This window comes from Ylistrum balloti, unplaced genomic scaffold, assembly GCF_031769215.1.
Source record: "Ylistrum balloti isolate Yb309-2 unplaced genomic scaffold, AGI_CSIRO_Ybal_v1 Utg370200, whole genome shotgun sequence".
In the NCBI taxonomy this organism is placed as follows: domain Eukaryota; kingdom Metazoa; phylum Mollusca; class Bivalvia; order Pectinida; family Pectinidae; genus Ylistrum; species Ylistrum balloti.
This window is the reverse complement of record NW_026782175.1, coordinates 129,950-151,753: the sequence shown is the minus strand read 5'-3', so window position 1 is coordinate 151,753 and position 21,804 is coordinate 129,950. Positions and strand designations below refer to the sequence as shown.

The window sequence follows — 21,804 nt, the reverse complement described above, 5'->3', positions numbered from 1 at the left end:
TTATTCTGTTTTAGAGTAATCTTTTTGAGGACTTATTCTGTTTTAGAGTAATCTTTTTGATGACTTATTCTGTTTCAAAGTAATCTTTTTGAGAACTTATTCTGTTTTAGAGTAATCTTTTTGAGGACTTATTCTGTTTTAGAGTAATCTTTTTGAGGACTTATTCTGTTTTAGAGTAATCTTTTTGAGGACTTATTCTGTTTCGAGGACTTATTCTGTTTTAGAGTAATCTTTTTGAGGACTTATTCTGTTTTAGAGTAATCTTTTTGATGACTTATTCTGTTTCAAAGTAATCTTTTTGAGAACTTATTCTGTTTTAGAGTAATCTTTTTGAGGACTTATTCTGTTTTAGAGTAATCTTTTTGAGGACTTATTCTGTTTCAAAGTAATCTTTTTGAGAACTTATTCTGTTTTAGAGTAATCTTTTTGAGGACTTATTCTGTTTTAGCGTAATCTTTTTGAGGACTTATTCTGTTTCAGAGTAATCTTTTTGAGGACTTATTCTGTTTCAGAGTAATCTTTTTGAGGACTTATTCTGTTTTAGAGTAATCTTTTTGAGGACTTATTCTGTTTTAGAGTAATCTTTTTGAGGACTTATTCTGTTTTAGAGTAATCTTTTTGAGGACTTATTCTGTTTTAGAGTAATCTTTTTGAGAACTTATTCTGTTTTAGAGTAATATTTTTGAGGACTTATTCTGTTTTAGAGTAATCTTTTTGAGGACTTATTCTGTTTCAGAGTAATCTTTTTGAGGACTTATTCTGTTTCAATGAGTATTATCTTTTAGAGTAATCTTTTTGAGGACTTATTCTGTTTAAGAGTAATCATTTTGAGGATTTATTCTGTTTTAGAGTAATCTTAATATATCTGATGGATCATTTTTTCAACATAAAAATATTGAATATTTCAAGTTTACTGTAAGCCTTGATAAAAGATACACATATTAAACTGTCTCTGGTAACTGTCTTCGGTAACACTACCAAATTTTCTATCTTTATCCTACAGTTTTTGTACAAACTTTAAACAAACAGACATTAACCCAGAAGCTGTGAAGGATCACCCAGTATTGATATTCTCTTCCATGCTTCTTATTTACTTATCTCTACAGTAAACAAGTATTAAGATTATCAATTATAGATATTATTACCTATAGATTTTTATTTACTTAGAGAACATAACTCAAGTATCAATAATATATTCAAGTGCTATCACAGGTCAAATTATTGATCTGAGTGAATAGATAACACATTCATTAAAAATTATCCAATTACATTCTATGTTCTTCAAACATTACATCTGGGTTAATGGGACACTTGACACGTACTAGATACAACCCTGGTAGCTGTAGATCTTCCTTTATGAATTATAAACAGGAAGCACATTAAGCTGGCTATTCAGAAAACATTATTGAAGTAGACCACACAATCCATACTTTATCGAAAACCATATATATTTAAATATTTGAAGATCCCAATATATGTTAGCTGTAAGCCCGCTTACTCAGTTATTGTAAAATTGTCCCTGTTATACTGCCACCTTAACTATGGTGATATAATGAGGGTGGCGATACTATGGGGTTTCTGTACCACAGCTGATGATACAACTCATGTAGTAAAATACATTTATCTACAAATGAAACAGAGACTGAATACACGAAAGTGGATAAATCAACATATCAACTTTATCTTCTTATCATTGTTATTTAATAAATTATCAACAATATCTTCTTATCATTATCAACTTTATCTTCTTATCATTGTTATTTAATAAATCAACATATCAACTTTATCTTCTTATCATTGTTATTTAATAAATCAACATATCAACTTTATCTTCTTATCATTGTTATTTAATAAATCAAAATATCAACTTTATCTTCTTATCATTGTTATTTAATAAATCAACATATCAACTTTATCTTCTTATCATTGTTATTTAATAAATCAACATATCAACTTTATCTTCTTATCATTGTTATTTAATAAATTTATCAACAACATATCAACTTTATCTTCTTATCATTGTTATTTATAAATCAACATATCAACTTTATCTTCTTATCATTGTTATTTAATAAATCAACATATCAACTTTATCTTCTTATCATTGTTATTTAATAAATCAAAATATCAACTTTATCTTCTTATCATTGTTATTTGATAAATCAACATATCAACTTTATCTTCTTATCATTGTTATTTATATAACTTTATCTTCTTATCATTGTTATTTGATAAATCAACATATCAACTTTATCTTCTTATCATTGTTATTTGATAAATCAACATATCAACTTTATCTTCTTATCATTGTTATTTGATAAATCAACATATCAACTTTATCTTCTTATCATTGTTATTTGATAAATCAACATATCAACTTTATCTTCTTATCATTGTTATTTGATAAATCAACATATCAACTTTATCTTCTTATCATTGTTATTTGTTATTTATTAAATCAACATATCAACTTTATCTTCTTATCATTGTTATTTATAAATCAACATATCAACTTTATCTTCTTATCATTGTTATTTGATAAATCAACATATCAACTTTATCTTCTTATCATTGTTATTTGATAAATAAATCAACATATCAACTTTTTATCTTCTTATCATTGTTATTTAATAAATCAACATATCAACTTTATCTTCTTATCATTGTTATTTGATAAATCAACATATCAACTTTATCTTCTTATCATTGTTATTTAATAAATCAACATATCAACTTTATCTTCTTATCATTGTTATTTAATAAATCAACATATCAACTTTATCTTCTTATCATTGTTATTTGATAAATCAATATATCAACTTTATCTTCTTATCATTGTTATTTGATAAATCAACATATCAACTTTATCTTCTTATCATTGTTATTTAATAAATCAACATATCAACTTTATCTTCTTATCATTGTTATTTGATAAATCAATATATCAACTTTATCTTCTTATCATTGTTATTTGATAAATCAACATATCAACTTTATCTTCTTATCATTGTTATTTGATAAATCAGAATAACCATGTACATAAATCTAGTTAAATGATTTGTAGTTCTTTTTTTTTTAACACAAATGTACTGTCTGGAATGCAGACCATGTCTCGTAGATTGATCCTTTTTTGCATCATGATTACTGACAAAATGCAAAATCAATGACCATGACACACATTTTACTAATGATGATAACATTAATGACTTATTCATCACACTTTTTCAAAGACACATTTCCTCCAATCATTCCAACATACAGTTACTGGCCTACAGCACACCCACAATGAAATTTAGTCAACTTACTACTACAGAAGACATCCCTTATTTGGTCAAAAATACTGTGTTACTTTTGATGTCAAATAAAGAACTGCTTTCATAACCTGCTTGCCACATTTTCATTCACTCGAATAGTGGCACATGTAACTGACGCTGTTCTAAATTTATCGGTCTTATGAAATTTATCTAATTATGGGGCTGCTGCACCTCCGCGTCTGGATTTTGACTTTTCTTTTGATCACTTTGGATTTTCCTTAATCGCTTCCTAGGCTTCAAAATGTAGGCCCTTAGCATCACTGACGAGTCCTAGAAGAACAAAACAGCTGTGTGATGTAATATCACTGACTAGTCCTAGAAGAACAAAACAGCTGTGTGATGTAACATCACTGACGAGTCCTAGAAGGACAAAACAGCTGTGTGATGTAACATCACTGACGAGTCCTAGAAGGACGAAACAGCTGTGTGATGTAACATCACTGACGAGTCCTAGTCAAACAAGACAGCTGTATGATGCAGCTTAATTCATTGTTTGGACCTACTGTTTCTCACTCTAAATTATGAAAAGGTGCTACTCATTTGTGTGTCTTAAGTTCACTTTCAATACATTATCCATTAAAATTGGTGACATACAACCTCAAATTTATATTCTTACCTGTCATCCTGAGAGTTTTCTGCCTTGACTAACTTCTCCTTATTAATGCCGACTCGTTCCAGGTCATGTGTTAATCTGTCCATCTCATTCTTCATCTGTTGGCTCCGTACCTTTTCATTCACAAGGTCCTAAAAAATAAAGAGGAAAATGACAGATGACCAACAGAATAACTCAAACTCAATGGTGAATGACATCTATATGACGTAATGGTTGAAAACATACGAATGGTCAGTTAACAGAAATTTGAAAAGATGATGTTAATGATGTGTAAGTCTGTAAATTTCACGTTATGTCCTGTTCAGAGTCAATAAACATTGAATGTTCACCATGCAGCCTCAACACATATGAAATATAGTCTGACTTGAGAAATTAAGGGCCATAACTCTGTATATAGTGTGGCAAGTGACCCCATTTCCAAATAATATACACTATTTGGAAAATATTGGAGAAGACTTTAAAGTGGGGACATGTATTGAGTGTATCAGTGAATCATAATGCACATCATATGCAATACCAGCACTAGCACTGATCCAGATAAAACATTGTGGATACATATCCTCTGTCCTCTAACAGTGTTAAGTATACAGATGTTTTGTGAATACCTTAAGTCCTAATATCAAAGTAAAAGAAGCCATGTGATTGGTTGATTCTGGTGCATTAAGTCAATCTGATAGAGCTTGTAAAAGGTCATTCAAAATGAATCAAAACATCATGACTGACAAACCTGAATGGGTTTGTCAGAAGTACTATGTTAAGCATCCGTAATCCATTGTACAGTTACTGTATTGTCCCAGTCCCAGAAGAAATACTATACAGGCAAAAGATATTCCCTAGAAAGAGCTGAACAAAGGGCAATAACTCTAGATATCTGTATATAGAGGTACAGAAGAAGTATATATAAGTATTTTTGAGATATAATTTTACATGTGTAACATTTCTCCTGGAATTCTAGTTGATATGGTAGCTGGAAATTTGTTACAAAGACACAAACTATAAGTAGATCTAAATAAATTTTTAGTATGTAACATGAACTTGTATCGATCACATGCATACTTGTTGGCCCAAATGTCAGTACACAAATTAAAGGTCTCCATGTGGGATAAATTTTGAGTATCTCGAGAAAACACACCAGGTGTGGAAGGTAGCCTTACTTCTCTGATCTGAGATGAACCCCAGTCACTGAGGTGAATGTTATATTTATCATCACTGGGAACCTTTGCTTGACAGGCCTAACTTAACAGACTGACAGACTGAGCATAAACCCTTAGACATAAATTAACTCACCAACTCATGAAAGTTAACTGCTACATTGAGGAATGTTTACATAAATCAGAAAAATACCTATCACATTTATTTTATGACTGATACATGAAAAAACAGTATCTAAATCAGAACACTATTTGCATGTTGTCATTAATTTCACAGATTTGAAAAGTACAATATTATATTTTTCAAACATGTATTTATCTGTTGGAGAACTAGCCACCTATCACGGTTTTCTGCAGTACAAGTTTTGGTCCAAAATATACCAACATTGACCTTTAGATAATGATAAGTCATTATTATACTAAAACCACAAAAAAGAACTAAATAGGGGAGATAACTACTTACCTCGCGGAGGGCTGCCATTGTTCTTTTGGTGACATTGGCCTGCTGTTGTAATTCCTTATTTTCTTTCTCAATTTCCGTAATATTTGCTGTTGTGTCTTTCTGTCTATCGATCTGCTGCTTTAAGTTTCGATTTGTTCGTTCTAATTGACTGTGTTTTGAAGTCAAATCATCCAGTTCAGAATCTTTCAATTCGATGGACTGCTTTAAACGACTTTTCTCTTTACTTAACACAGATTTGTCCTTGGCAAGCCTCGACACTTCCCCATCCAACTCTACATTGGCTTTTTCTAGTTCCTGGAGGCGTTTTGTCGACACTTTCAAAGTTTCTACATTTTTCTGTAATTTCTCGTTTTCTATTTCCATATCGGTATTGTCATGCTCCAGCTGCTCTAGACGTCTGATGGTCATCTCTAGCGATTTCTGGAGCCGTTGGTTTTCATTGTCTAGATCAAGCAAATCCAACTCCATTTGTTCGTGCTTAACCTGATGACTACGTTGTACTTCTAAAGTTTTCTTGAGCTGCTGGATTTCACGGTTCAGAGAATCTTTATCACTTTCTACCTCGACAAGTTTTGATGACGAATTCCGCAGAGAATCTAAACTTCTCTGAAGTTTTTGATTCTCTACGTTTAAATTGATGTGTTCTTTTTCCAGCTGATCCATTTTTTGTAAAGCACTTTGAAGAGACTCCACATTTTTCTTCAGTTTTCTATTTTCCACTTCCAAATCAGAATTTTCTTGTTCAATTTCCTCAAACTTATCACAGGTTAGCTGTAGAGTTGCCACAGTTTTGTGTAAATCTGAGTTTTCTTTTTCCAGATTTGCACTTTCAGTTTCTAATTCCGACAACTTATCCGAGCTTTGCTTTATCTTATTATAAGATTTTTGCATTTGCCTGTTTTCAAATTCCATTTTAGACAATAATTGGTTTTTCGCTGTTACTGTATCATGCATGCGCTTGTTTTCACGCTCAAGATCTTTGAGCCTTGCATCATTGGTCTGTTCACTGCGAGCCCGAACAGTATCAACAGTATCAGTAAGATGATCGTTTTCGCGTTCTAATTCACGAATCTGTCTATCAGCACTTTCCTTCACAGTTTCTAAAGTTTGTGACAGCTGTTCTTTTTCATGAACAAACTCGTCAAGTTTTTGCTCCAGCTCGATTTGAGTCTGTGACATTTCACGACTAGATTCTTGAAGTTTTTCAACCTTTTTGGCCAATCGCTGATTCTCCTTTTCCAATTCTAACGTAAGCGTGGTATTTTCTATGAGAGCACTTTCTCTGGCCTCTTCCAGTTTCTGCTGTAATCGTTGATTCTCCAATTCCAGCCTCAGAATTTTAGCATTAGTTGTTTCATTAAGTTGATTGGACAAGGATCCTCCCATGCCTAAAAAATCCAAAGTAACATGTCAAACAACATGAACAATCAAAACAACAGGCTCTAAATTATAGTCCATTCACTACCATATATTTATCCCGTAATATGCCCAGCGCGGAAAAAACATTGCTTATTAATAAACATTATCATTAAAAATCAACTGGTATGGGCTTATTACCAGACTTGGGCTTTTTGTAAGCTAAATTCGGTAAAGAGAAACTCTCACAGAATCTATAAGTTCTAACTTGATTTGTTTGACATTTCATGTCTAAAATCTTGTCGTTTCATGAAGAGAATTTTCTGTTTAACATTTTTTGTGTTGGTAGAAAGTTTTCTCTTCAAAAATCACATCATAAATTATTGTTAATTGGAGAAGATGACTACACTCTAGTAAAAACCAACAAATTGTGTTTACATCAGTCCAATACTTTATCACAAATCAATATCACTTTAAGTTTTGTATTTAATTCTTTATATTTCTGCTGTATTAGTTTCATGGTTTTTTGTGACGCAAAGTAAATGGCCTTTTTATTTTTGTCTGTGATCTCAGTTTCATCTGAAGGAACAAATCTTGATACAGAACATAACGGTATGAGTGGAGTATAACATGTCCCCACCTGCTATCCTAAGACGAGCAGATTCCAATTCCTTTTCAATGTTGGTACTCTCGTTCATGTTGGTTTTCTTCTCAAACTGTAGGTTAGCATTTTCCTCTGTGAGAATCTGTATTTTTTGTCTGTCTGTATCTCGTTCCTGTCAAATTGATATAAAAATTGCTCTTTATTATAGAACATAAATACTTCTTCATGATTATATATAAGGCTAAGGGTTTAATTCCGCAAAGAAAATGTCATGAAAGCAAAGACAAGCACAGTAATACTTTGGTGGTCAAAACCGCCTTTTGCAGATCGTTTGACCGCCAATACTCAGAAGCCTTTGTAGGTTTGAGTTTGCTTGAACTTTGTTTTAACCTTGGTTGATCTATCAGATCCATAATGACTGAACTCTTCTACTTCAGAAATAAAACGAGATATAAATGATTTATCAAAATTTTTATCACAGAGTTCTACAGTATAACACTACTTACTCAAGTTCACTATTGCAGTTCAATGCAACAACCTGGACATCCAGTTTTTTAAGAAGCAGGTGATGACCATTAACTTGTTTTAGAATGTGTGTTGACGTAAGACCTACCTTTGCCAGTTCCTCAACTTGCTGTCTGTACCGTCCGAGCTCATTCTCCAGTGCGATGACGGTTTCCACGCGTTTATGACAACTATCTAGCTGTTCCTGAAGCATATTCTTTGTTTCTATCAAGATGGCATTGTCCTCTCGTAATTCCTGAAACCATGAAATATCACAGACAGGTGTCAAATGTAACCGTGAAATATCACAGACAGGTGTCAAATGTAACCGTGAAATATCACAGACAGGTGTCAAATGTAACCGTGAAATATCACAGACAAGTGTCAAATGTAACCGTGAAATATCACAGACAGGTGTCAAATGTAACCGTGAAATATCACAGACAAGTGTCAAATGTAACCGTGAAATATCACAGACAGGTGTCAAATGTAACCGTGAAATATCACAGACAGGTGTCAAATGTAACCGTGAAATATCACAGACAGGTGTCAAATGTAACCGTGAAATATCACAGACAGGTGTCAAATGTAACCGTGAAATATCACAGACAAGTGTCAAATGTAACCGTGAAATATCACAGACAAGTTTCAAATGTAACCGTGAAATATCACAGACAGGTGTCAAATTTAACCATCAAACATTACCATATGATTCCATGAATATTAATGATAGGTACCACATGTAAAACTTGACAATGTTTTCCCAATGAAAAATGTTCTAATGAACAAGGTTCATAGTAACTCTGGTCTTCCTTACTAAAGGGGATTAACTGTACTTACATCTACACGTGATTTGTAGAATTCCAATTCATTCAATTTCTCCTTCATCTTTGTGATCTCACTCTCATAGCTCTTCACTTTACCAAACTGTAAACCAATAAAATAAAGAGTTACTTCCCTTGAATTGCTTAACAGTGTTTGGCAGTACACAATCCTTGTGTCTAGTTAGATACAAACCTTTTTTTATTAAGAAATCATATTTTGTAGCTTATGTTTAAGCCATTGACAGATTTATTTCTGACGGACAAACACTTATTAGCTACATAACTGTCACCAGATAAACAACACTTTATTAAGTACCTGAGTAGATTCCAACTGACCTTTTCTCTAAGAATGTCCAGTTCATCCCGAAGTGACCGTGCTGACCGGGCATCCTGGATCAGTTCCACATTCTGTCAATATTGAAATATAAGATTAGCCTACAAGGTAAGGAGATGAGTGTTTCTACCTCTATTCATTTTGTGAGGATGAATTTTTGTTTTCATTTGTTTTTCATTCACCATGTAGCATATTCATAATATGATGCTCCCTTGTGATATTTATCAGGGTTCAATCCATTTCCAAAGCTGACCTTACCTCTAAGTTTCCTGTAGAAGTAAAACTATTGAAAAGGATTGTTTTGGGGTCTACACAAGTTTGAATGGATTTGTATTGAAAAGCTTGATTTATCTCAAAATATTGGTTTTCAAAAGCAATCGTGTAATATCTGATCTTGACAAAAAATAAAATACTCTGTTCTTTTTAAAAAAAAGGTACACACGTGATTCTATCAACAACACAACATTAACAAAATATCTTGGAATATATGTTATCCAATTATCGTCCACTTGGCATTAACAGATAGCCAAGTAATAGATATTTTTGAGAATAAAATTCTATTTTCATTATCTTTATTATTCCTGTGTGTTTATATTATTTTCAGTAGTAAAAAATGAGAACAACTTGGGTGACTAGGTGGCGCCTCACCTCGTTCCGCAGTTTAGTGACGATGATTTTGTTTTCCTCCTGATCGTCCTTGAGGTCGGTGATGAGTTCCTGTTTGTCCTCCCTACAACACATAACATCTGTCTCAATAATGTTACACAAACAAAGAAACTATGAACAATGGTGTGTATTCTGACCTCAACTCTCCACAGAGTGTCATGCACATTTGTGTATTCTGACCTCAACTCTCCACAGAGTGTCATGCACATTTGTGTATTCTGACCTCAACTCTCCACAGAGTGTCATGCACATTTGTGTATTCTGACCTCAACTCTCCACAGAGTGTCATGCACATTTGAGTATTCTGACCTCAACTCTCCACAGAGGGTCATGCACATTCTCAAATAAAGACATGACATTACATGTCACTTTATGACACTATTTGTCCATTAACTTGAGGAGAAGTCATTGACATGGTGTCATTATGGTGAAATATATAAATCTTTATACTGTTATCATGGTTTATTATCCTTGTCTTAATTTTTTGTGATACCGTTTGCAAATTTTTCTATCCTGAAATCTGTGAAGGAAATTGCATGACAGACTAGTAGATATTAAGATTTTCTGCCTCTATGAGAACTAGGCCTATGCTATATTAAGAAAAGAGATGTTTACATGTGGAACCTGGAACTTGTGTAAGGACTCTAGACAGAACTTTGGACTTACAAAGGACTTAATCAGGACCTGTGAAGGACTCAGGACAGGACCGGGGACATGGTAAGGACTTGTGTAGTACTCTGGACATTGTGAAGGACTCAGGACAGGACCAGGGACATGGTAAGGACTTGTGTAGTACTCTGGACATTGTGAAGGACTCAGGACAGGACCAGGGACATGGTAAGGACTTGTGTAGTACTCTGGACATTGTGAAGGACTCAGGACAGGACCAGGGACATGGTAAGGACTTGTGTAGTACTCTGGACATGACAGAACCAGGCAATTGTATGGGACATATAACAGGATACGCCACACAGATGACTGGATGTCTAATACTTACAGTTCCTGACGTAGCTTTCGTATTTTAGCCTTAGCGTCTGCCAGCTCGACCACCGTATGATGTTTATCGGGACTGGACGTCGGAGGGGTTACATTCAGCTGGGGCGCTTCCTGTATCTGAGACTGGTAGAAGTCACGCTCCTGAGCTAACTCATTTGTCACCTGACAGAACATATATACAGCACAGTGTGAGTCTCTATGTTCAGATAATTTTCATACTTTAAATCTTCGTATCTTTCTTTAAAAGTTCTTGAGAAAAAATCTCTCCTAAACTATATCATATTACATGTATTTACTTCATTTGAAAACACTTTGCAAACCGATCCCAATTAGCTGCTGAACCTGGAAATATTAAAAATAACTATCTATATCAAGGTTATTCAACAAGTTACCTCAACCAAATCATCCCGTTCTCGTAGAACTCGGGTCAAGTGATTGAACATCTTTTCCGTGTATGTCTCCAAATGTTCTGTCGGCTCCATAGACAACACACAATCAGTATCATCTGTGACCTGCAATGTAAAATAAATAAATAAATGAATTTTCATCACACATGAATTGTCATTTTTGTTATGAAACAAAAATCACAAAAGTTATATACACTGTTAAAATTCAAAAGAAAAATTTTCGTCCTTATTTCACACCGTTTACATAAAAATGCAACACAAAAACACAGTGAAAGTAAGTACGGATATTAACAGGTTACAAAGTAGACACCCGCCTGGCCACATAGATTGCCAGACACTCAGCCTCAAACATCAGGGTCAAACATCCCTTGTGTAATTGAAAACAAGTCTGATCTGTGTATAGGCAATGATTGAAGGCCCCATACGTAATTGAAAACAACCACCTATATATTTCACCATGAATTTCCATAAAAGAAGATGACTAGAAAAGTAGTCATTATCTATACAGGCCAATATTTGAACTTGTGTGGTGAAATCTGAAACAAATAAACATTCACCTCCTTGATGTGTTCGACAATGGCATGTTGGACGTCAACATCAAGGCGTTTGATACCATCAATGAAGTCCTCCTTGCGCTCACACTGAACGGCACAGCCAAGAATCAACAAAAGCGCCTTCTTGAGTTCGACAAAACTACTATCTGTAATATATAAATAACAAAATATGTAAACATGAATATATCTAAACCTAAATTACCACAAATTATGTCTTTTTTTAACAATTTACAGAGAAACAAAACATCTAATACCTATGTAAATACCAGGAAATCATTTGTGTTTACTTATAACAAATGTTAATAGCCTGCATATCTCTGTCAAAAATCCTTGATATCACAAACAGCCTACAGTCAGATATCTGTCAACAAACCTTGATATCACAAACAGCCTACAGCCAGATATCTCTGTCAACAAGCCTTGATATCACACACAGCCTACAGCCTGATATCTCTGTCAAATACCCTTGATATCACAAACAGCCTACAGTCAGATATCTGTCAACAAACCTTGATATCACAAACAGCCGACAGCCAGATATCTCTGTCAATAAGCCTTGATATCACAAACAACCTACAGCCAGATATCTCTGTCAACAAGCCTTGATATCACAAACAGCCTACAGTCAGATATCTCTGTCAACAAGCCTTGATATCACAAACAGCCTATAGCCAGATATCTCTGTCAAAATCCCTTGATATCACAAACAGCCTACAGCCAGATATCTCTGTCAGCAAGCCTTGATATCACAAACAGCCTACAGTCAGATATCTCTGTCAACAAGCCTTGATATCACAAACAACCTACAGCCAGATATTTCTGTCAACAAGCCTTGATATCACAAACAGCCTACAGTCAGATATCTCTGTCAACAAGCCTTGATATCACAAACAACCTACAGCCAGATATTTCTGTCAACAAGCCTTGATATCACAAACAACCTACAGCCAGATATTTCTGTCAACAAGCCTTGATATCACAAACAACCTACAGCCAGATATCTCTGTCAACAAGCCTTGATATCACAAACAGCCTACAGTCAGATATCTCTGTCAACAAGCCTTGATATCACAAACAGCCTACAGTCAGATATCTCTGCCATCAAGCCCTTGATATCACAAACAGCCTATAGCCAGATATCTCTGTCAAAATCCCTTGATATCACAAACAGCCTATAGCCAGATATCTCTGTCATCAAGCCCTTGATATCACAAACAGCATACTGCCAGATATCTCTGTCATTAAAACCATTTATCACCAATAGCTTACAGGCATGTTTTTTTCCCTTAAGTTAAAACTAATCACTTTAGCTCATAGTCTAAAGCAGTTATCAGTGGCTACTGACCTTAAACAGGAGATCAGTGGAAAAGTCTGACAAATATTTAAATTACCAAGTAGATAATTGAAATAATTTTCTCATTCCTTGCTTTCAATTACTCCAGTATAATATCTGTATTTCAAAATTACCCATTTTCTGCTATTTAAGCGAATGGCTTTGTGTCTACAAGTTAATGAGAGAGTAAGAGGAAGTTGAGATTACAATACAGAATGCTGACGTTTTAACAATCAAGGTTTTATATGTCTGTGATTTTTTGTGTGGAATCCTAATTGGAATACATTAGTGTCATGGCCAGTAAAATTGGGGATATAAATTATCATAAACTCATTTTTTGTGGTGCGCTCCTTAAGAATGCACAGATTCCACATATGGTATGATCAAATTATTGACAACTTACAGCTCTCATTGTATTTTACATATCTGATGTGCTAAAATTGAGCTCCTTGTCAAATAGAAAGAGAATTTCTAATTTATTTCTTAATTTTCCAAACCAACTAAGATCAGATGCTAAATCGCTGAGGTAACTTTTCCAATCATCCGTCAATTTTATCTTTTGTTTTTTTTTATTCAATTTGAGGCTATATTCAATGCTACATGAGTTGATCAAGGACTAGGAAGATCTACCATTCAGGTTTTATCTCAATGAGAACAACCTGAATAGCGTATTTCACTACAAAAAATGTACACTCTTGTAACTATTTTAAGTCTCTTTACTTACTCTGGTGTAATTGTCTACGAAAAAAGGGTAGGTGCTTAAATTTTAGCTCTTCCTACTCAATATTCACAAGAACAATTGTTTAATTTCCATATTTTTAAAAAGAATAGTCCCTTATATGAATGTACACATTCTGGCACTGAATTTTCCAAATATGATATGAATTTTATCAATCTAAAAATACACAATGATTTTCTTTTATCAGTGTGAGGTATCTTGTATCAACAGAAATATTTACTCAAACATCTGTACACATCCAATTAAGTCAAGGTAGGGTGGAGGAAACTTTAATAGGATCAAATGTTGGTAGTTATAAGCCCCATCCCAGTTTTAGTAGATCATTTTTTTCATTAAGACATCAGGTTTACTTGTAGTCGAACACATTAATGAGGTCCTTCTGTGAAACACCTGGCCGTAGCCCCTCCACTTTGTGAGTATGGAACTAAGATAACTTATTTCGTTTCATGATAGAATAAGCAGCATGGTACCTTTTTATGATAGAGATGCATTTACACATCACAAAATATCAGATGCAATTTCTTCTCTACAAAAGCTGTATCTTTATGGCTTCAAATCCTACTACTTAGTGTGTGTAATCATCTGCTATACTACGACTAGCAGTTAGGTAGGTGAACTTTGAAAATTTAAATTACAGAGCCACATGCCTTAATGTATATTTTGTAATAGTCACATTGTGCACTGTGATTATATTTCAATTCTTATTAATGAGCTTACGAATGACTCAACATGCATTCAACTTGAAACATGTTTAAGACTTCTGACAATGAAATACACACAAGATTACACGCATACACGTGGGATATTGGCAACACCGTCAGCAGAACAGCTGAGCAGACGACACAAAGATGGAAGTTTCTGGTGGAGCTTTTAGTTGCCTGTTTGGGCGTAATGGATCTCATTTTGACTTTTAAATTCCTCACATTTCTGTACCAATATGTTAATGATATCTCATAATAACCACAACACCTGGACTGAGGCGTACCTGGTCTACCATTAACAGCCTAAAGCTCGTTTGTGGGATACAATATAGAATGGAAAGATGGAATCAAGTCTATCTAGAACATGTATCTTTGTAACTTGGACGTGACTACTGGTCAACTGTCCAGTGTTGGTCTGACCAGAACAGTCTTACATGTACTGAAGTGACCACTGGTCAAGTGTCCAGTGTTGGTCTGACCAGAACAGTCTTATTTGTCGTGAAGTGACCACTGGTCAAGTGTCCAGTGTTGGTCTGACCAGAACAGTCTTACATGTACTGAAGTGACCACTGGTCAAGTGTCCAGTGTTGGTCTGACCAGAACAGTCTTATTTGTCGTGAAGTGACCACTGGTCAAGTGTCCAGTGTTGGTCTGACCAGAACAGTCTTATTTGTAGTGAAGTGATTTACAAAGCGCTACATGAACTGTACAATGGTGGATACCCAATATCGTGGTCTGACTGTTGACAAACAAGTCCAAGTAAATACAAGAACAAACACACACACCTCATTCAAGTAGGCTGTATCTTGATAACCCAGAATGTCCCTGTGTACATAACCAAGTCTGATTACCTCAACATTCCTTGCAATACATCTCGCCTTCCATGATTAACTTATCTGTGCTTAAATCACTTAATTCAGAACAATTGTATACAACAAATTTTACTTATTTAGATCTGTGAATTCAGTATGACCTATGTCATCAAATTTGGTCTAAGATAACTTAACCAGAGACAGTTTTTTCCCCTTTTTCAGTGCTTCTTTATCAAATCACGTAATCTGATTTTTTGTTGACCAACAAACTGAGGTGGAATGTGGTGATTTCATTCTTTTTTGTGTCTATAGATAAAATTGATAGCTGTAGCCACCATTTCCTCCAGCTCTTACACCAGACAAAGAGACATTATCTGGTGTTTTCTGTGTGACTACAGAGGAAATAGACATCAAACGACTTACCAATTATGTGTGTCTACAGATGAGACAGACATCAAACGACTTACCACTTTCTGTGTGCCTACAGATGAGGTAGACAACAAATGACTTACCACTTTCTGGGTGTCTACAGATGAGGTAGACAACAAATGACTTACCACTTTCTGTGTGCCTACAGATGAGGTAGACAACAAATGACTTACCACTTTCTGTGTGCCTACAGATGAGGTAGACAACAAATGACTTACCACTTTCTGGGTGTCTACAGATGAGACAGACATTAAATGACTTACCACTTTCTGGGTGTCTACAGATGAGGTAGACATCAAACGACTTACCAATTATGTGTGTCTACAGATGAGACAGACATCAAATGACTTACCACTTTCTGGGTGTCTACAGATGAGGTAGACATCAAATGACTTACCACTTTCTGGGTGTCTACAGATGAGACAGACATTAAATGACTTACCACTTTCTGGGTGTCTACAGATGAGGTAGACCTCAAAAGACTTACCACTTTCTGGGTGTCTACAGATGAGGTAGACATCAAATGACTTACCACTTTCTGGGTGTCTACAGATGAGGTAGACATCAAATGACTTACCACTTTTTGGGTGTCTACAGATGAAATAGACATCAAATGACTTACCACTTTCTGGGTGTCTACAGATGAGGTAGACCTCAAAAGACTTACCACTTTCTGGGTGTCTACAGATGAGGTAGACATCAAATGACTTACCACTTTCATGGTGTCTACAGATGAGGTAGACATCAAATGACCTACCACTTTTTGGGTGTCTACAGACGAAATAGACATCAAATGACTTACCACTTTCTGGGTGTCTACAGATGAGGTAGACCTCAAAAGACTTACCACTTTCTGGGTGTCTACAGATGAGGTAGACATCAAATGACTTACCACTTTCATGGTGTCTACAGATGAGGTAGACATCAAATGACTTACCAGTTTCTGGGTGTCTACAGATGAGGTAGATATCAAATGACCTACCACTTTTTGGGTGTCTACAGATGAGGTAGACATTAAATGACTTACCACTTTCTGGGTGTCAACAGATGAGGTAGACATCAAATGACTTACCACTTTTTGTGTGTCTACAGATGAGGTAGACCTCAAATGACTTACCACTTTTTGGGTGTCTACAGATGAGGTAGACATCAAATGACTTACCACTTTCTGGGTGTCTACAGATGAGGTAGACATCAAATGACTTACCACTTTCTGGGTGTCTACAGATGATATTGACATTTGGCGGCTTTGTAATCAGTAACTGTTGTAACACCTCCTATAACACAAAAACAAATCAAATTTTAAGTTCTGTTTTCCTATCACAAGAAAAAGTAACACATTGTATTTTCAAAATCAGCTTTATGAGGGGAGGATGGTTGTTTATCTTCCTTTTTTTTTTAAAAATAGTTAACTTTTTAAATAAAATCGTATGAGATATTGATTTTATAGTTATGAAACTGCAAAACTAAAAGTTAAATGACAAAGTAAATTCCTGGATTCATCAGGAGATTATCATTAAAATCACTTTAAACAAATTGAAACTGGATGTACAAAACTGCCACAGTTATTCAAACACCTATCAAAGTAAAAGGTCCCTTTCATAAATTTAGCTGAGTTATGATTAATCTGAAAACCTAGATACAGGTTGTAAACGATAAATCTACAATTTAACAATTACACTTCAGTATTTTCTAACTTTATAATACTTATTAACTACATACACATTTGTACAGAAAACTCTTAGCTGATAGTGGCTCCAGTTTTCTAACTTTAACCAGCTTCAATCTTACACCCCAAGGCTATGAAAATCAAGCATAATGACTTTGGAAATTTTTTCTAGATCTTATACACTTCAATGCTGATCTTCCAAGGAAAAGATTAAATAATGTTCGTTTAAACATTGAAGCAACAGGCACTTGACCATTGAACAGAAAAACTTATCAAAATCATGGTTAATTCATCAAGACAAAGTGACCGTTATCTGGAGGTTAATTGGATCCAGGTAAGTCAGACAATATCATGGTCAGGTAAGAGGATTATCTCCCTTTATGGAACTCCTAACAAGCAGGATTAGTGAGAGCTTCTTAAACAGCGTTAAATATTTGTTTATCGGTACAGTGGAAAAGGAATGTAAAATTTGTATGTGATATTTACATAATGATAGCAAAAATACCCAGTGAAGCATTCAACTACAAACAGTAGAAAACACAAGCTTTGTGTCCAGAACAAATCTCCCTCCCCTTGTTTGTTCCCGAGGTAGGGCGGTTAGACACACTGACCGTTGTTTTGATTGACCGACCCGGATATAACTAACCCACCACATCCTCAGGATTTGAAATCCATAATCGTAATACCGAGTGCGGCTAAACATATAACACCTCACCTTTGACGCAAGTGGTTTAGTCATTAAAAACCGGAAATTTCAAATCCATACAGGTTAAAATAAGTATACAAGTTTAAATATACATAATTGATTTAAATGAACAGATATAAGGACAAGTTGAAGAAATTCAACAACACAATTAATACATTCACCTTTTGCTTTGAATGTTTCGGACAAAACATGTTTATGTTGATACCTTGTAAATGTATATGAAAGTCACAACATTGATACCTATAAACAACATATGTAGTTCCTTTCACTCCTGTTGAGAAAAATCTTACATCTGCCTATCAAAAAGGACAGCTAATTAAGATTCAAAATATTTGACTGCAGATGAAAAAAATGTAATCAGTGTTACAAGCACTATTGGCTTGTTTTATATTAAGTTTTACAAAAGTTTTACAATCAATTTATATACATCATTCTTGTTGGCCGAGATGGAAATATGCAGTGGTCCGAGTACTGGTGAAAACTTGTGCTATGGCAACTATGTGATCATCAATCAGAGAATCAAAACCTAGCTTTCTGGAAGAAATATGAGGATAGAGATACTACATATATATACCTACAGCACCAGAGGAATTTTCTATATGTATGTATGAAAGCATCCGTTTTTTTTTTTAATTGTAAGATATTTTTTTTATCTAATGACATCACACCAATGGACCAGAGCATTACCAGAACTGTAGCAAACAAGATCTAATGAGGAATTCATAGTATAATGTTGGTGTAGGGCTTTACATCTACAGACAGGTACAGCAGCTGTAGACTGACCAGAAAGTTATACCTGTTTATATATATAATGATCAGGTGAAAACGTATAAAAGACCCCCACACTGCCTCTAGTTTAACAATTACAGTTGATGGGAGTGAGAAATAACTCTATACAAATCTGTTCTCACTGGTCATTTGTTCAGAGAGATAACTACAGAAGATAATTCCAAGTCAGGGAACCCAGACATTAATCAGTTCATCATGCTGTTGATAGTGTTCTACAACTATGTTCTTCTGTACACTCCCATGTTATCTGTGGCTCAAAGTCAGAGGGTGGGCTTATTACAGGACTCCTTGGTGCCAACACATAACCTTTTGATTCAAAGTTATGAGGTAGGCTTATTACAGGAACCTATAGGGCAACATGTAATCTCTAACTCAAGCAAAGAGGTGGGCTTATTTACAGGACCCTGGAGGTCAACACTAGACTTTTCTGACTCAAAGTAGGAAGGTCCAAAAGATTACTAAAGGCTGATGATAATGTAGGCATATTGAAATTGTAATATATAAAGATAGAATTATTACTAGACATGGGCTTATTGTCGGGTAAATACAGTAAGACTCACCACAGACCGGTATCATTACAGCATATCCTCTGTCAAAAATAACAAGTGCTTTTGGAGTTGCAAATTTCTTACTTTTTCAACAGTTGAAAAAAGTTCCTAAAGCACATCAAACACATGTTTTGAGTATTTTTAGTTGGAGGTGTTAAGTTAATACTAAAAATCTGTACAGTTATTCAAGAAGTGTACTTGGGAAATGTGTGGCTTTTATTTGAATCCCTTTTGACTAGCTTTATTATAAAGGCTTTGTAGAAATGTCTCATTGCTTGTAAATGTTTAACCTAAGGGTCAAATGTCCATGGTGAAATGACAATAGATTTCTGCAGGGAATCTTGTTTTTGCTTGCATGGGTGCACAAGTAGAGGGGAAGAATACTAGTGTCACTAGTGAGGTTTGGAAACATTAACATGCTTCAAATATTTAATACCCATGTTTGTTTCCAATTGAAAGGGTTCTCAATGAAATTCTGAGTTCTTTTTATTTGTTGAACTGAAAAGTCATTTTGAAACGATATACATTTAAAACATCAATAGTGTAATGGGCACTTGTAGTAATTGACTTATTCACTGCTGATAGAAGACAAACAAAAGCTTAAGAGAAGACTGCTTTTTTTCCCCGATTGAAAAATGCTGGATTCAGGTCTTCACTTCCCTCTAAATAACTAAACAGAAGTATCATTTTTATCTTGCAATAAGCTTCTCAGTCAAACTAGGTCACAGGCTTATTTCAGACTGACAATAAGGTTGGCACTTCTACAGACACTACAACTGACACTTATTAGGATTATTACAAGTCATGCTGGATGAATTTAGAAATATTTTGGCCTTCATAGGGAGCTTAGCTGATATTCACATATTCAGGCTTTGATACACAGGCAATATTCACAAATTTAGGACTTTATACAAATAATATTCACATATTTAGGACTTTATACAGATGATATAAACATATTTAGGAATTTTAACTGGTGAAATTCACATATTCAAGCCTTGATACAGAGGTGATATTCACATATTCAGACTTAAAAGCCCTCATATTCAAGCATACAGGTCTTGGTAGGTGCTACATTGTATCTTGATTCAGGTCTCCCCAGGATTCAGGCCTATAAATATAGACCTATATAGGTTAAATCAAGCAATTAAAGTCAATGAAACCATTACAGTGACACGATAATTATCTCCCCTGTAATCACTGGACCAGGGAAGAATTTCTCATGACACGTTAAGTGTATGGTCATTATAGTCTGGCCAGATCGCTTGACCATGTCCATATACCATGGTCATATCTCAAGGTCACCAGCTGGTCAGTCTGATAGCCAGTAATTAGACTGTCCATTACTGATACAGCCAGTCTGGGAATTGATGGTGAGCAGCTGACCAAACCATTTCTATAAAAACACAATTCCCCTGTAGGTACGGAGGCTGGGAGAATACTAGGGTATTAATATCCTCTAATCTACAGGAAAAAATCAACTTGGTAACACTGTAGTAACATGGCAGTATAAAACAGATCTGACCTCTGACCTCTGACCTCTGTCTATCCATCTGTTCTTGTTTTGGGTATTATAACACTATATCTACATTCAGACCATTCAAAAAGACCTGACTGAAAAAAGTTTAAAGTAAAGAACATGAAATACAATGTGCTCCGTATATATCCTCCAAACAAAATAATCTCTCATTATCTATGTATACTCTCCAAACAAAATAACATTATTATCCAAGTATACCCTCCAAACAAAATAACATTATTATCCAAGTATACCCTCCAAACAAAATCACATATCATTATCCATGTGCACCCTCCAATCAAAATAACATATTATTATCCAAGTATACCCTCTAAACAAAATAACATATCATTATCGATGTATACCCTCCAAACAAAATCACATATCATTATCCAAGTATACCCTCTAAACAAAGTCACATTATCTACCTAAACATATAATGGGTTCCCAATAGAGTATTGGTCTATATAACGTAAGCTGAGGATCCAAGGTACATAGTCTGATGTTCCCTACAAACAAGTTTATGTCGTTTAGTAAGACACTTTACCCTGATTGTTCTGGATGGGCCTCCTGTATGCTGTTCAGCGAGGTTGCCACCAGCTACTACAAGGAGATCACAAAATGACCCTGGCTGTTTATGAGACAATTAATCCAGCAAACAAACAAACAATATGTATAGAGTCAAAGAGAAATCACTATCAAATGATTTTTAACTTTGCAATGTTGAAACATATACATAATACTATATCCATCAGCCAATTAGCCAATGCCTG

The 21,804-nt window shown here is 34.7% G+C and overlaps 1 protein-coding gene across 1 annotated transcript in view; it reads right to left on the bottom strand.

Moving 5' to 3' along the window:
- LOC132551476 (girdin-like) overlaps nucleotides 1–21,804 on the bottom strand; it is a 64,213-nt gene that overhangs the window by 21,432 nt on the left and 20,977 nt on the right. The window contains exons 4-14 of the mRNA XM_060215621.1: nucleotides 17,008–17,077; nucleotides 11,790–11,932; nucleotides 11,218–11,337; nucleotides 10,827–10,987; nucleotides 9,812–9,893; nucleotides 9,166–9,237; nucleotides 8,846–8,932; nucleotides 8,115–8,261; nucleotides 7,538–7,673; nucleotides 5,542–6,929; nucleotides 3,931–4,058 (exon numbers count right to left, since the gene is read on the bottom strand). Of these exons, the coding sequence (XP_060071604.1) occupies nucleotides 3,931–4,058; nucleotides 5,542–6,929; nucleotides 7,538–7,673; nucleotides 8,115–8,261; nucleotides 8,846–8,932; nucleotides 9,166–9,237; nucleotides 9,812–9,893; nucleotides 10,827–10,987; nucleotides 11,218–11,337; nucleotides 11,790–11,932; nucleotides 17,008–17,077 (2,534 nt within the window). The remainder of the gene's footprint in view (nucleotides 1–3,930; nucleotides 4,059–5,541; nucleotides 6,930–7,537; nucleotides 7,674–8,114; nucleotides 8,262–8,845; nucleotides 8,933–9,165; nucleotides 9,238–9,811; nucleotides 9,894–10,826; nucleotides 10,988–11,217; nucleotides 11,338–11,789; nucleotides 11,933–17,007; nucleotides 17,078–21,804) is intronic.